A 13,619-nucleotide genomic window follows, 5' to 3' on the forward strand; every position below is an offset into this window, starting at 1 on the left:
GCAAGGGCTGCTGTCTTGTCCACAGCCTCCGCTGTGCGTTTATGTTTCCTATTCCACAGGCCCTATCCCTGTGTACTAGCATAATGCGGTTCTCCTTGTGCTCAGAGATCGTTTGCCCTCTTCCTAACCTTGAGATACGAATCACAAAGCCTAAGAGGGCCTCTGCTAACCTTTTAATTTGCTAACCTTTTAATTTTCTCTTTTTATAAGTTCTGGGTTTCTCTACCTGGTTTGGGGAGGGAGAGGGAGATGGACGAGCGTCTCCCCACTGCAGGTTGGTCACTGCTGTCACTCACTGCGGCCTCCCCGATCCCACCCTCTGCCCTGCTTCATGCTTGAGCCCAACAGACTTATGCTCTCAACCAAACTGAGCTAGCCCTGGAGTCTATCCTCACGGCACCCCCGCTGCCATGGCTGTACCCCGAGGTGCCCCATTTTACAGGTGAGGGACCAGAGGCTGAGCCAAGTGACCTGGGCCGCACAGGGTCACACCGGTCCTTCTGGTCTCCTGAGCCTGTCTTGGGGGCTCATTGGCCCTGCTCCCAGAGCTTCGGGAACCCTCCAGCCGGGGACAGGAGATGTGAAACTCATGGGTATTGGGAAATCACCGAGGCCTGGGGAAGAGGAAAGGCACCAGGCTGAGGCAACGAGCTTCCCCTTGCGTCAGCTGCTCGCCTGCCCTTCTGAGGAACAGGCCTGCGCTTCTGCGGGCAGGGGGCATCAGATGCCTGCCTTGTGCCGAGCGCTGTCACCTTTTCTGGGCTTGTTCAGATGGACAGCCCTGCTTGGTCTTTATGGGAGGCAGACCACACGGAGGAAACTGCACAGGCTCGGAAGACAGACCTGGGTTTCAATCCCGACTCCACCTCGGGCAACTTAGGTAACATCTCAGAGCCTCAAGGTGGCGAATGGCAAGGGACAGGGGCTCTGAACTCAGGTAAACCAGAGGAGACCTGGCTGTGCAACCTACTTGCCAAGTACGAGGGGGCAAGTAGCTTCACCTCTGTGGGACAGAGTTTTCTCTTCTGTAGAAATAATAATAGTGCCAACCATTAAGTAAGACGATCAGTGTGAAGTTCTCGGGGTGCTCCTCGGCACATAGGAAGAGATCAAAGCATTGCATGTCTTATGGTTCTTATTGTCATCATTACTGTCATCCAGGTCTCTAAACTGCTGTGTCTACCTTCTAAATGAGCTCCATGGACTGTCCCTCTTGGCCACAATTATTGGATTATTCTTCTAAAGGAGTCTAATATTTACCTATACCTTCAGTACAACTTCTGCTTTTCTGTAGGCTTTTCTTGTCCTGCAAAAGGGTGAACATCATTTAAATATATATATATTGGCCAGGCACAGTGGCTCACACCTGTAATCCTAGCACTCTGGGAGGCCGAGGTGGGAGGATTGCTTGAGCTCAGGAGTTCGTGACCAGCCTGAACAAGAGCGAGACTCCTGTCTCTACTAAAAATAGAAAAATTAGCCAGGTGTTGTGGCATGCACCTGTAGTCCCAGTTACTGGGGAGGCTGAGGCAGCAGGATCGCTTGAGCCCAGGAGTTTGAGGCTGCAGTGAGCTGTGATGATGCCACTGCACTTTACCCAGGTGACAGAGGAAGACCCTGTCTCAAGAAAAAAATGTATATATATAGCTTCTACTTTTAAGGATAATCTGGACTGTTCCTTTCCACAGGTGTCGTGTATTTTGAGAGAGATTGATTCAGGTCAGGATCACCCTCCTGTGTACTCCATCTTCCAGGGCTCTGCTTAAATACCAGTTAAATCCATGACATCTTTGATTACTCTACTTTGAAGTGATTTCTCTCTCTCCCTCTCTTTTCAAATGGTTTTTTATCATTTGCTGCTATGCTGGTGGGTTGAAAGACAAAGTGACCTCTTTCACCAGTGATGCAGCTTTTGAACAGCAAGTCTGAGCTTTAAACAGCATGATCAGTTACTGAGAGCTCGTAGGTACGAGGCCCTGTGAGGAGCACTTGGCCTAGGCTACCTTGATGAATGCCCCCAGCACCCTCTGAGTCAGGTTAGCACCAGCTTGCATTTATGACCCACTTTTCAGGTGCAGGGCCTGGAACTAAATGCATTAAGTTGACAAACTGCTAGTAAGGCAGGTATACTTGGTGACAAAGGGGCTCCTTAGAGTATGCAGAAGATGGAAACTTGCATGGCCAAAGATGTCCTTGAAAACCTTCAGGAAGGCACTACCTCAAGGACCAATGCAGTAAGGGCAAGAGAGCTCAGTTCTTTCCTCAAGCACCAGAACAGATGGGTGTGTGTGTGTGTGTGTGTGTGTGTGTGTGTGTGTGTGTACGTGCTTGCATGGAGTATTAGATGAAGTAGCTAACTTGTGTTTAGAGATTGGCATGTTGCACAAATATAGGCGCTTTTAGACACTGGACCTACTTTCTGCTGACAAGTTGCTCAGTTATGAGAAGTACATGGGTCTGAAATGGACTAAGAAAACAGCAGATTCCCGTCTCCTATCTCCAGGGAATGTGCTCTTTGTCTAGAATATATGGTGGACTCAATAGTGAACAGAATATACGGTGAAAACACAGTGAATGGAATATATGACACCATCAAGAGCAATCATTAAATTTCCATCTTTTTAATTTTTCTTTTTAATGTTTGTCTAGTTAAATGCAACTACGTTTTCTATGTGCATGAGGCATTTCCTCTGTTTTCCCGTTTTACAGATATGGAAACTGAGGCTCCCAGAGTTTAAGTCCTTGCCTAAGTTTGCACAGCACAAAAATGGTCCCAGCACAAGTTGAGCCCTGTTAGCCCAGTGCAGTGCCCTGTTCAACCCTGGCTGCCTGACTTGCTCCCTTGCTGAGGTTGCTTTCATGGTGAACTGTAAAGAGGCAGCTGATGGAATCCCAACTTTCGATGGTGACCGTGGGATGGGAGGGGAAGGTGGTAGAAATGCATCCAAAGGCCAGCAGTTCACTGATGTGGGAAAGTGTCTATATTTTAGGTCAATTGTCAGGACAGATTTTGGTCTGCATAGACCCAGCCGAGCAGGAATGTAGTGCAGACATATGGTTGCCAGGAGATTTAATGGAAAAATACCTGGGCTCACATTGGAGTTTAAGTCCCCTTCATTGTCCCCCTACTAGGCTGGAGTGACTGGGGCCAGTGGGGAATTACCAAGCCTGTGGCTCTCACTGCATCTCAAGCCCCCAGAGCTGGGCTTCCTTGTTTACTTATTTAGAGCTAGCAGAGGAAGTGGTAAAGGAAACTAGCTGAGTCGTTTTCTGAGAAGAGACCATATTTGTTCGCAGAGGAAGCCGTTGCTTTCTGGGATCTGGCTACAGCACAAAAGACGGTCTGCTCCAAGAAGGGTGTTCCAGAGGTTAGCTGGGAGTTGGAAGAGCCAAGGACGCCTCCGAGCTCTGGATCTGCGGTCCTCTGTCTATGCGTGCAGCGCCCATGCCCAGCCTGTGAGCTTCCTCCTGGAGAGCAGCCATGGCGCTGAGGAATGTGCCCTTTCGCTCAGAGGTCCTGGGCTGGGACCCCGATAGCCTTGCGGACTACTTTAAGAAGGTGAGCCTTGACTTTTTGGTTGGACTGGTGGGCTTGACCTTGGTGAGCTGAGCAGAGGCTTGCAGATAGATTCGGGGTAGAACGCGCGAGGTGTGTAAGATAGTGATGGAACTGACAACCCCACGGCTATCTTACCAGCTGAACGAGAGCCATGTAGACCACTGAGTTTTCACGGCAATGAGTTCTGGACAGAAAGGTGGGAGGGGGAGCCCTCACGCCAGTGTGTGCCTACTATGTGCTGGGGTCTGAATTTAGTGCTCTACAGACACTGGCCACTTAACACTCCCCGCTGTCTTGGCTGGTTAATATTGTCATCCGTCCCCTCAGCTGAGCTGCAAAACCAGCCCCAGGGAGTTAAACGGCCCAAAGCCCCAGAGACTATAGGTGATAGAGGCAGGGTGAGGGTCATGCCTGTGTGGCTTCAAAGTCCATGCCCTAAGATGCAGAGAACTGCCAATGACATCAAGGCTACTTACTAGAAAGGGGAGACGTGGAGTCCTGGGGTGGGAGAAAGGACAGGCAGGGTGGGAGAGCTATGGTGGGCAATGCCAGACATGGCGTTTGGGCATTCTTTGCACATGACACAAGAGAAGGGTCCTCAAGCTCTCACATGGGACAAGGTCTCATTAGAACTTTATGAGAGTCTCATGAGGCAGGCCAGAAAACTGATACAAGCCCCAGTGTGTAGCTAGGGAAACTGAGGCCCGTATACCCCTGTAGGCTTAGCCAGGCAGAGCCAGGGCCAGGCTTGCGGCAGAGCTGGGACCCAAGTGTTGCTATCCTATCTTCCAGGCTTGGAGGAGAGGCTCAAGGATCCCCAGGCTTGGTCATCTGCCAGTAGGGACTACACAGCTGTGTGGGCAGATCTCAAGCCACATGACTCCGTTAGGAGCCCTCTACCCCTGCCCATGGGCTAAGATGCCTTGTGAGGGATGTTTGAGCTTCCAACACCCTCACCCCTGCAGGCTGGCATCGGACTCAGTTACTATTCCAGACTGCCATAAAGATGAGATTGCAAAGCTAAGACCTGAGAAGTCATCTAATTCGAGTTCCTCTTTTTCCTGGGAAACTGAGATCCAAGGGGCTGAAATAGGACACATAGCCGAGCCTGGAGTCTGCGCAGTTCCAAGGTCGTGACAGTCACAACAGTTCTTCCCCAGCCTGCAGAAGAAAATGTGTACATGTTGAACTGGGTGTGGCAGGGCAGGGGCACAGCCCACAGATCCTGCTACTTGCCATGTTTTGCGAATTTCATTTCTGTTATTTTCCTTCTACAAGGTCATAATAAACTTAGGTTTCAGCAAAGAATTTTGCACAACTGGCTTTTGAAGGGTGTTTCTAAATACTTTCCTTAAATGTAGACCAAATCAGTTGGGGCAACAAGGTAAAATTTGCCAAGATGGAATAAGATGGCATGTTACCTCCATAAAGAGAGGAGAAAGGGATTGGCATGAAGAGAAAGCTTGTAGGTAGGCGGAGAGGCACAGACAAGCCCCATCTTCCGGCGTGACCAGGCGATTTATACAACCAGTGAACAACTGAGAACCTAATGGTGCAATTCCTGTCAGTGCAGGGAGATGGACTACAGGTCAGGGATGATCCAGGGAGATATCTCTCTGCCTTAGTTGGAGGAAGGGAGAGTTTTCTTCTTGGAGATGGCAGAGCCTGGGACAAATCCATAGCAATGGGACAGGTTCCTGCTCCTGGCATAAAAGGATCGAGGGCAGGAACAAGGAGGCTGAGGGCAAGATCCTGGGAGTGCCAGCCGCACCCTCCCCGACTCAGACAGAGACCCTTCGGATTGTGACCACCTCCTCCCACCCCACCAAGAGAAAATACACAGAGAATGGACCGTGGGGTCATTTGGGCACGGTTCTTGGCGACCAAACCTGCCATTTAAAGGACCAATCCGCAGACACAGTTTCTTCTGAAGTATTGGGGTCAGTCCACCCTCAGAGACACCACCCCACCCAGCTCTGGAGTCAGACACCTTGGTTTGAATCCCGGCTCTGCCACCTGCTAGCTTGGTGGCCTTCCCTTAGTTATGTCACCTCTCCTTGCCTCAGCTTCCTCTTCAGTGAGGCAGAGATACCAACAATAACTGACCCAAAGGGATGCTTGTGAGGATTAAAGCAAACAATGGTGTGAGGCACTCAGCAGACAGAGGGGGCCTAATTCATGTTCATGTTTGATCTGCCTCTGTTCTTGCTTTATTAACTGGCCCCGAGCTACGGACGCCCATGCACACTGGTGGGCGTTTGCGTTTATTGTCCTGATATGTGTGTCTCAGCCTGTGTCTGGAACTTAAGCCCCTGAGGACTGAGATCGCATTTTGTATTTCTTCAACCCCTCCGATTCCCTTTGACTTGGCAGGAGAGTGTCCTTAGGCCCTGCAGTGGAGGGGTGATGGCTCAGAGCCACATGTCTTGATCTCAGTTGGGATCCCAGCTTACTGTGTGACTTTAGGCCACTTCCTTCCCCTCTCTGGGCCCCAGTTGCCCCATCTATAAAGCCATGTAACCGCTCTGGACCAGTGCCTACCATACATAGCTGGATGCTTGTAAGAGTCATCTACAGTGCTTGTTAAAAATATAGATTCTAGGCCCGCAGTTCCAGATCTTACTGGGGCCAAATCAGATGTCTAGGTCCCAGTCCGCTGGGCTTTCTGTCCAGCTGATGCAGTCAGCACTCTGCAAATTCGGAGATTGATCTGATAACGATGACTGTGAAAATGATGAATTACAGGCAGTTGACTATTCCAAGAACTGCTTACCCCCCCTGCATGGAGATAAGGGTGTACCAGGGCCGGCAGATGCTGCTTGCTTTCAGCATCGACCCCTAAACCAGCTTTCTCAGTGTGATGTCCACCCACCCTTCCAAGCCAAGAGGTTGCAACAGTTGTGTTTACTCTTTAGGTTTGTTGGCCATAAGATGAGAACGTGGTTTTAAATTTGCCCCAAAAGAAGACCGCCGTGGACTGTGAGCCCCACACCTGGGGGATAACCTCAGATCCTCAAGGGCAAACATTTAACATTAAATATGCCTGTTCAAAACATCGAACTTAGAGATATTTCAAATGTGAATGCTTCTGGTGTTGCGGACAAGACAAAATGGGCACTTCATGCAATTGTTGATTGGTTTAGGAAAATAACCAGGATCTTAAAAATGCTCATTCCAGTGGATCCTACATAAGTTTATTCTGAGACTTTGACTTAAACAATTTATCTTAAATAGGGAGAAAAAATATTGCAAAATAATATCCATGCTGTTCAATATTTTGTTCTGGATGATGTATGGAGCTGCACTTTCACTTGTTCATTTTACTGCTGTATGTGAATAACACTGTTATTAAAAACAAGAACATTCCTGATAGAGATACTAAAGACTTGCTCCAAAGCCCAATTGTGACCTCTGTCACCTACCACCCTTGGAACCTTATTAAGCGAGTTATTTGACTCTGTGCCTCTCCCTCCCCATCTGCAAAATGTGAGGATTAAATGGCTTAAGACTGATTTGAATACTTGGGAACAGTGCCTGCCATATAGAAAGTGCTCAATAATTATTAGCTGTTTTTAGTTATCATTGTTGAAACAGCAATTTGGTAAACAATCTAAAGGTTCGAAAATAAGGAAGCAACTAAATAATGTTGAAGCCATTAGAATAATGTTCAAAATAAGTTTGTATAACGCTAGGCAGTGCTTAGAGTATCATTTTAGGTAATTTAAGGGAAAAAAGTCAGGAGAACAAGATTGGCTGCAAATCATAACCTCAAGTGTGTTTAGAAACACGCTGGGAAGAAAGCATTGACGAAAACACATCACGGCACTCACTGGGCTTGTTTCTGGGTGGGATTTGTTTTCTTCTTGAAGCTCCTCTTCCCTTCCTAAGGAGCACGTGGCCAGAGCTTTGTATGCCTTGAAGACAGTGTCTTCATGGAGGCATATAAAGCCTTAGAACGAGGCAATCTCTCCATTTCAGCCAGTCCCAAGGGGGTAGTGACAGCTGGGTTGAGTTGGGGACGGGGCCCCTCTGTCAGCCAGGAGCGGGGAGGGTGGGGGCACTGGCTAGCCACAAGTACCGCAAAGTGTTAAGCTTCTGGGGCAGGCGAGGGAGGGGAACCAACGGCATGAGCCCGAGTGTCGTTGCTGACAGTACCTTCTCCTCTGCAGCTGAACTACAGGGACTGTGAAAGGGCAGTGAGGAAGCACCTCATCGACGGCGCTCGGTTTTTGGTAAGCTCTGGCCAGTGGAACATCTGAACCCAAGGATGCTCTGTGCTTTTCCCCGTGACTGCAGGGCCAACTGGTCTACCCTGTCCCTGGGGGTGCCCATGTCAGTGCCTGTCCCCAGGGGCCCTAGAGCAGCATCTGCCTTCTCCAGAGTCTTCGTAGGGCCCCTCTCTCACCACCTCTCTGGACCCTCCTATTCAGACCCCCTCTCAGGTCTGTCACTGATTCCAAGACACACTCTAAAGGAGAAGGAGGAATCCAAGTACAGTTGGGGAAAAAAATCTGGAAGATCTATTCAAATGCCATCCACACTTTGAGAAGCCCGAGGGGGAAAAAATGATCCCATCGGAGAATAGATGATTCTCACCTCCAGTTTCTCACTCCGGAGAACATGCCCACCGACAGGAATAAAGGGTGGCATCATCTTTTTATTTCAATTACTTCCCTCTTTCTCACTACCAAAATTCATATTTGATTCTGTGTCAGACGTACCTGTGACGTGGCTGTCTCCACTGTATTATCATTCAGAAAGCTTTCAGTCTAAGACCAAGCGGCAGGTGTACAGTCAGCACTAAGCCACGAAAGGGAAAGGGACGCAGCTCTAATGCTGGAGACAGAGGTACAGGATGTGGGCGGGGGTGGTCTGAGCATTTTCCCTGAAGTGACACCTTTTCCACGGGTTAAGAGAGACCCTGACTGGCGGCACCCATCCATCCCTTCTGGGCATGTTGCTTCACTCTTTAAAAAAGAAATGCAAACTGGACTTTTAAGGTCTCAAGGGGCAGATGTTCCTAATCTGGATTCAGAGTAGTGAGGAAGGCATGCTGAGCTGTGCTGGCCTGTAAGTCAGTGAGGGAACTTGACCCTTTGACTTCAGGCCAGTTGGAAGGGACCAGAGAGTTCACAGGCTCCAGTCATTCGGGCAGCAATCCATTTCTTATAGTGCATCCCTGCTATCAACATCTGCTTGAATTCCTTCAGGGACGGTGAGCTCACTACCACCCATAGTCGTCTGCCCCTTTCTGGGCAGCTGTGAAGTCTCACGCTGAGACTAAACCTGTGCTCCCGTTGGTCTGAGTTTTGCTTTCCGGTGCCGTGTAAGACGTGTTTATTCACTGTCCACCTAAATCATTCGTTCATCCACCCATCCATTCACATGACAGGCATCCTCCTGAGGGCCATTCACATGCTGGATCATGCCAAGTGCTGGGGATAGAGAAACGGTTAAGATGTAATTTCTTGCCTTCTAGAAGCTCGTTTTATAGCAGAAAGGTATCTCCAGGGAGGCCTCCAGCCATCTGTCTGCAGATGAGGAAACACACGCAGAGGTGTGATGTGATTTGTTCTATGTCACAGACCTAGGACTCGAGCTAAAGCATACATTTAATTTAGTCTAAAACTGTTTGAGCCTATAACAATGTTATTTATTTACGCTGAGCTTTGAGTCAATAGAATTCCTGGAGTTTTATTATTACTGTTCGTGCAAATTCCTGCTGAACCCGAATATTTCATCCTGGTGCCTTTAGCACTGAGAACAGAGACTTACCGTGTTTGAACAAAAAGGGAGGATAACATCTTTGAGGACCGTCCTGCTGTGGCCCTATTGCCCTGGGTCACCTTGAGCAAGCCCTTTCCTCCCTGAGCCTCCCTTGCTCCCTTCTGCACTGGGCCGGGTCTTAGCAGACGCCGGTCCCTCCCGGCTCTGGGATTCCCCCAACACTGCCGCTGTGGGTGTCAGGCCTGGGAGGGCAGGGTCATGTCCCTGGTCGAGAGGTATTTTCTGAGCAGCTATGTCTCCTCTACTTCAATCTCTGGGACTCGGCAGTCCCTCAGAGAACGCAGCACGTTCTGCTCGTTGTGTGAACAGGAGGAAAGTGGGGGGACAGGAGCCAGGAGAGCAGGCAGCAGAACCCAGGGCCCCCCCACAACTGGGGAAGCCCATCATCCACCCCAGCTGCTCTGGGGACAATTTTGGACTCCTGGTGTAAGCTCCAATTACTTGTCTTTCACTCCTCCCAGCTCTGTAATATCCAGGGCCGGGCTGCTATGCAAGGCAAAAGTGGAAGGCCCTAGTTACCAATTCCTGCCTGCCTGCCTGCCTTCCCCTCCCTTCCTTTCCTTCCTTCCTTCCTTCCTTTGTTTCTTCCTCTCTTTCTCTTTCTTTCTTTCTTTTTCTTTCTTTCTCTCTCTCTCTTTCTTTCTCTCTCTCTCTTTCTTTCTCTCTCTCTCTTTCTTTCTTTCTCTCTCTTTTTCTCTCTATTTCTCTCTCTCTCTCTCTCTTTCTCTCTCTCTCTCTTTCTTTCTTCTTCAAAGTAGGAGCAAGGAGGCCCCTTGAATCTGTCTTGCTGTCATTTTTGTTTTCCGTTAAGAAGGACAGAACCTTGTCTGGTGGAGAATAGGGGCACTATGCTGCCAGAAGTGTAAAAAGAGAAGGAAATGTGCTTGAAATCTGTGTCAGTTGGGAAGGGAAGGCATGTGGCTCCATGTCACAGAAACCTGACCACAGTGGCCTGACCAGATAGAGGTTGGTCTTTCTCAAGTAATAAGAAATGTACAGATGGGTGCTCGGGCTGGTGCCCTGCTGAAGGAAGTCATCAAAAACCCAGGCTTTGTCCAGCCTGTGGAAAAAGCTGACGGCTCCTGTCCGGATGGCTGTGAGTTGGCTACTCCACCTGTGGGCATCACACCTGCGTTGCAGGCAGGGGGAAGGGGGGAAGGGCAAAGAGCAAAAGGTGCATGGTGAATGGTAAATGTGTGCCCCCTTTTTTCAGGAAAGTAGTAAATTTTCCAGAAGTTTCATCCAACAGACTTTAGGTAATGTCTCACTGGCTGTAATGGAGTCACGTGACCTCCACCATCTGCAAAGGAGTCTAGGGAGTTAGATATTTTGAAAAAGTATGTCTAAAGCCCTGAATTCAGGACCTGTCGTAAGGACAAAAGAGAGAGTGGACATTAGCAGGCAAACAGCAGTGTCTGCCATGTTGCCTCTCTGGGAGGGCCCAGTCTGTGGCTTTGCCCTCTCTGTGTTCCTCTTCTGGACACGCATAGCATATAACACTGCTGCAAAGTCACAAACTGACTCCAAATCATCACACAAGTGACCCAGAGTTTGCTGAAGGTTTTTGAAAGTGGTGGTGGGGGCGGGTGGGCGGGTTACATCACACAGCAAAACTCTCCAGAAATCCTGTTTCAACATCTCTCATCTTTCCTCACTGTTCTTGTCCCAGTTCTAAATGTCATTCTTTTTCCAACAACCTGCTCCTCTGTGTCTTCCAGCCGTGCTCACCTCCGCCCGCTCCTCCACCATGTTCCTGAAATTCCCTCAGCTTATGTTCCCTGCTCAGCACCACACAAGCTGGTAGCCCCCTGCCCGGTGCTCAGCTGTCGTCCCTCTGGCAGCTCTAGGAACCTTTAATTCGTCACGGCGCACTCTGAACATGAGCCTCAGTCCCCTCCCTGACAGTAGCATAGCTCTGGAGGGAGGAGATGCTGCTGCTCAATGACATTTAAAAAAAAAAAAAACAAGAAGCAGAAGAGGTTAAGAAGCTGGACCAAAAGCCTGGTGCTCTCGGGACTCTTGGCTGACTCTCCTGACCTTCCCCAGCCCTGCCTCACACGGTCTGACAAGGGGGGTGTGTCTGAAACTGCTCCTAGGAGCTAGGTCAGATGAACCCTATAAGCGCATTGCTAAGATGCCCCAGCCCAGCCCCTGTGCCAGCTGAGCTCAAAGGGAAGCCTGTCCAGCTCTTCCCAGCGGGCAGCAAACAACCTGGCAAGCAGCTCTCAGCACAGAGGAGGAAAAGAAGCAAAAACACCTCCAAGACCCAGCCAGACCCCCTCCCCTTGCCTTCCACCTCCTGAGGTAGTGATTCCTCGTCTTCCTCCCCAACTTCTCCATCGCACACTCTGCCAGGCACCGTGCCAGACACATTACATACACCACCCCACTCAATCCTCATGCCCCTGAAAGGTGGGTGTTGTTATAAATATTATAACGATCTCCATTTTACAGATGAGGAAACTGAGGCTTAGAAGGGCTGAGTGTGCGCCCAAAATAAAACAGCTGCCAAGTAGACCAACCAAGACTCAAACACAGCCTGTCCAACTCCAGAGCCCCCACCCTGACCACCAGCCCTGACCACGGGCCTTGGCTAGAAGGGCCCGGAGCCCCTTCTCTGGCTCGCGCTGGCCCTGTGGAAAGCACGCCCACCCTCTCTTCTGACCCGCACACTGGCAGGCCCGCCCTCCCCCTGCCTTCAAGATGTCTTCTGTCACCCCCTCCCCCCCACCTCCCCTCCAGCTTAGGCCACGGGGACCCCCAGAGGGCTCAGACCTGGGAGGTTTGCTGGGAGAAAAGGGACCGCGATGCTCTAGAGCAGAGTCCCAGCCCCGGCGCGTCCCCTACCAGCTGAAGTTCCCTGAATGTCCCTGAGCCCCAGCGATCCAGGGACTGTGTTACAGATAGTCCCTACAGCACAGGGGCGATGGGGGATGCGCTAAGGTGTAACGAAGCAAAAGCCCAGAGTCAGTACTTGACAAATCAGAGTTTCTTTCTCCTTCCCCTCTGGGTTCCCTCAGGAAAGCCTTCTCGTTGCATCCCCGTCTCGAGAGCTGCACCAGTGGCCTGGTGACAGTCTCTGAGGTGCGATGGCGTAAATGGGGCACCGAGCCCTCCTCCAGGCTGGCTTCGCCACAGCTGGGCCACGTGGAGCCTGAGGGGCCCTGAAGTCTGGGGTGTGAGTTTAGGGAGGAAGTCACCACACAGCCAAATTCAGCCCACAAAGCAAGTTGTTTGGTGTTACAGATTTTGCTCTCATCGTTTTTATTTGGTTAAGTCAAAAATATCTGTCAACATTAAAAACTCAGAACATTTTGCATAAAATCCATATTTCAGGATTCCCTTTGGAAAAGTAGATCCAGCAACGCCAGGCCCAGCCCACAGGCTTTTAGACAACATCTGGAAGCTGCCGGCTTTGGGTGGGTTGGGGGGGGTTATATGCTTCAGTTTGCTGCAGGCCCCACCACTCCCTAGACTATTCCACATGTTATTCTTCTCGCCTGGCTCAGAGCCCTCCCTGCGGGTTGTAACCTGCCTGCCATGCATGTCTTCATTTCAGAACCTGACAGAAAACGACATCCAGAAGTTCCCCAAGCTCCGGGTGCCGTAAGTACTCCCCTGACTCCTTGGGCTGTTTGGGAAACAGAGGTTGGGGTGGAAGTGGTCTAGGGGGTCTGGGTCAGTTACGTATCACTGTGGGCTTGAAATAAGAAAGCAGGTGGGATGGCTGGGGACAAGGTCAGGGTGTGGGGAAGAGAAGTTACACGATGAGTTGGGAAAAGGAAGTAACAGCTCCATCCCAGCTGGTGAGCTGGATGATCTTGCCAAAGATAAGCCCAACACTCAATAATGTTTTCACTTCCTCTCTTCCCATGGGTGCTTGGGCCGCTAAGAATAGCACCAGCACCGAGAGACCACAGGTTTCACTATGGCGTCATCATCAACTCTGTGATATCTTGAGTTTTTGTGGACCTTTGTTTCCAGCTCAGCAAAATGAGAGCTGAGCCAGATGAAGGATGGCAATGCGAATCAGTGTGCGTAAATACTGACTGCCTGGGAATGGCTGCCAGGGGTGTTGGGTTGAGAAGAATCCTGAGGAAATGGAGCTGCTGTTGATTACTCATGTCTGCCATGGGTGCTGAAATGGCAATTAGAGGATGCATATCATGCCATGCATTTTTCATCCCTCTAGTAAAGGTCTCATGTACTCAAATACTTACAGGAGCCAGGCAGGAGACAGAAATATGTGAAATGAGCCAGGTTGAAAACACAA

The 13,619-nt window shown here is 50.0% G+C and overlaps 1 protein-coding gene across 2 annotated transcripts in view; it reads left to right on the top strand.

Annotated features, from left to right (window-relative positions):
• Positions 1-723: 723 nt before the first annotated feature.
• The window catches only part of LCP2 (lymphocyte cytosolic protein 2), a 48,598-nt gene continuing 35,702 nt past the window's right edge, over positions 724-13,619 (top strand). The window contains exons 1-4 of one of the 2 annotated variants that reach the window (XM_045551200.1): positions 724-937; positions 3,298-3,559; positions 7,729-7,791; positions 12,906-12,952. In XM_045551200.1, coding sequence (XP_045407156.1) covers positions 3,482-3,559; positions 7,729-7,791; positions 12,906-12,952 — 188 coding nt within the window. In that variant the 5' untranslated portion in view covers positions 724-937; positions 3,298-3,481. The remainder of the gene's footprint in view (positions 938-3,297; positions 3,560-7,728; positions 7,792-12,905; positions 12,953-13,619) is intronic. The other variant, XM_045551199.1, reaches the window with a different exon arrangement.

The sequence above is a fragment of the Lemur catta genome, chromosome 5 (genome assembly GCF_020740605.2).
Source record: "Lemur catta isolate mLemCat1 chromosome 5, mLemCat1.pri, whole genome shotgun sequence".
Taxonomy (NCBI): Eukaryota; Metazoa; Chordata; class Mammalia; order Primates; family Lemuridae; genus Lemur; species Lemur catta.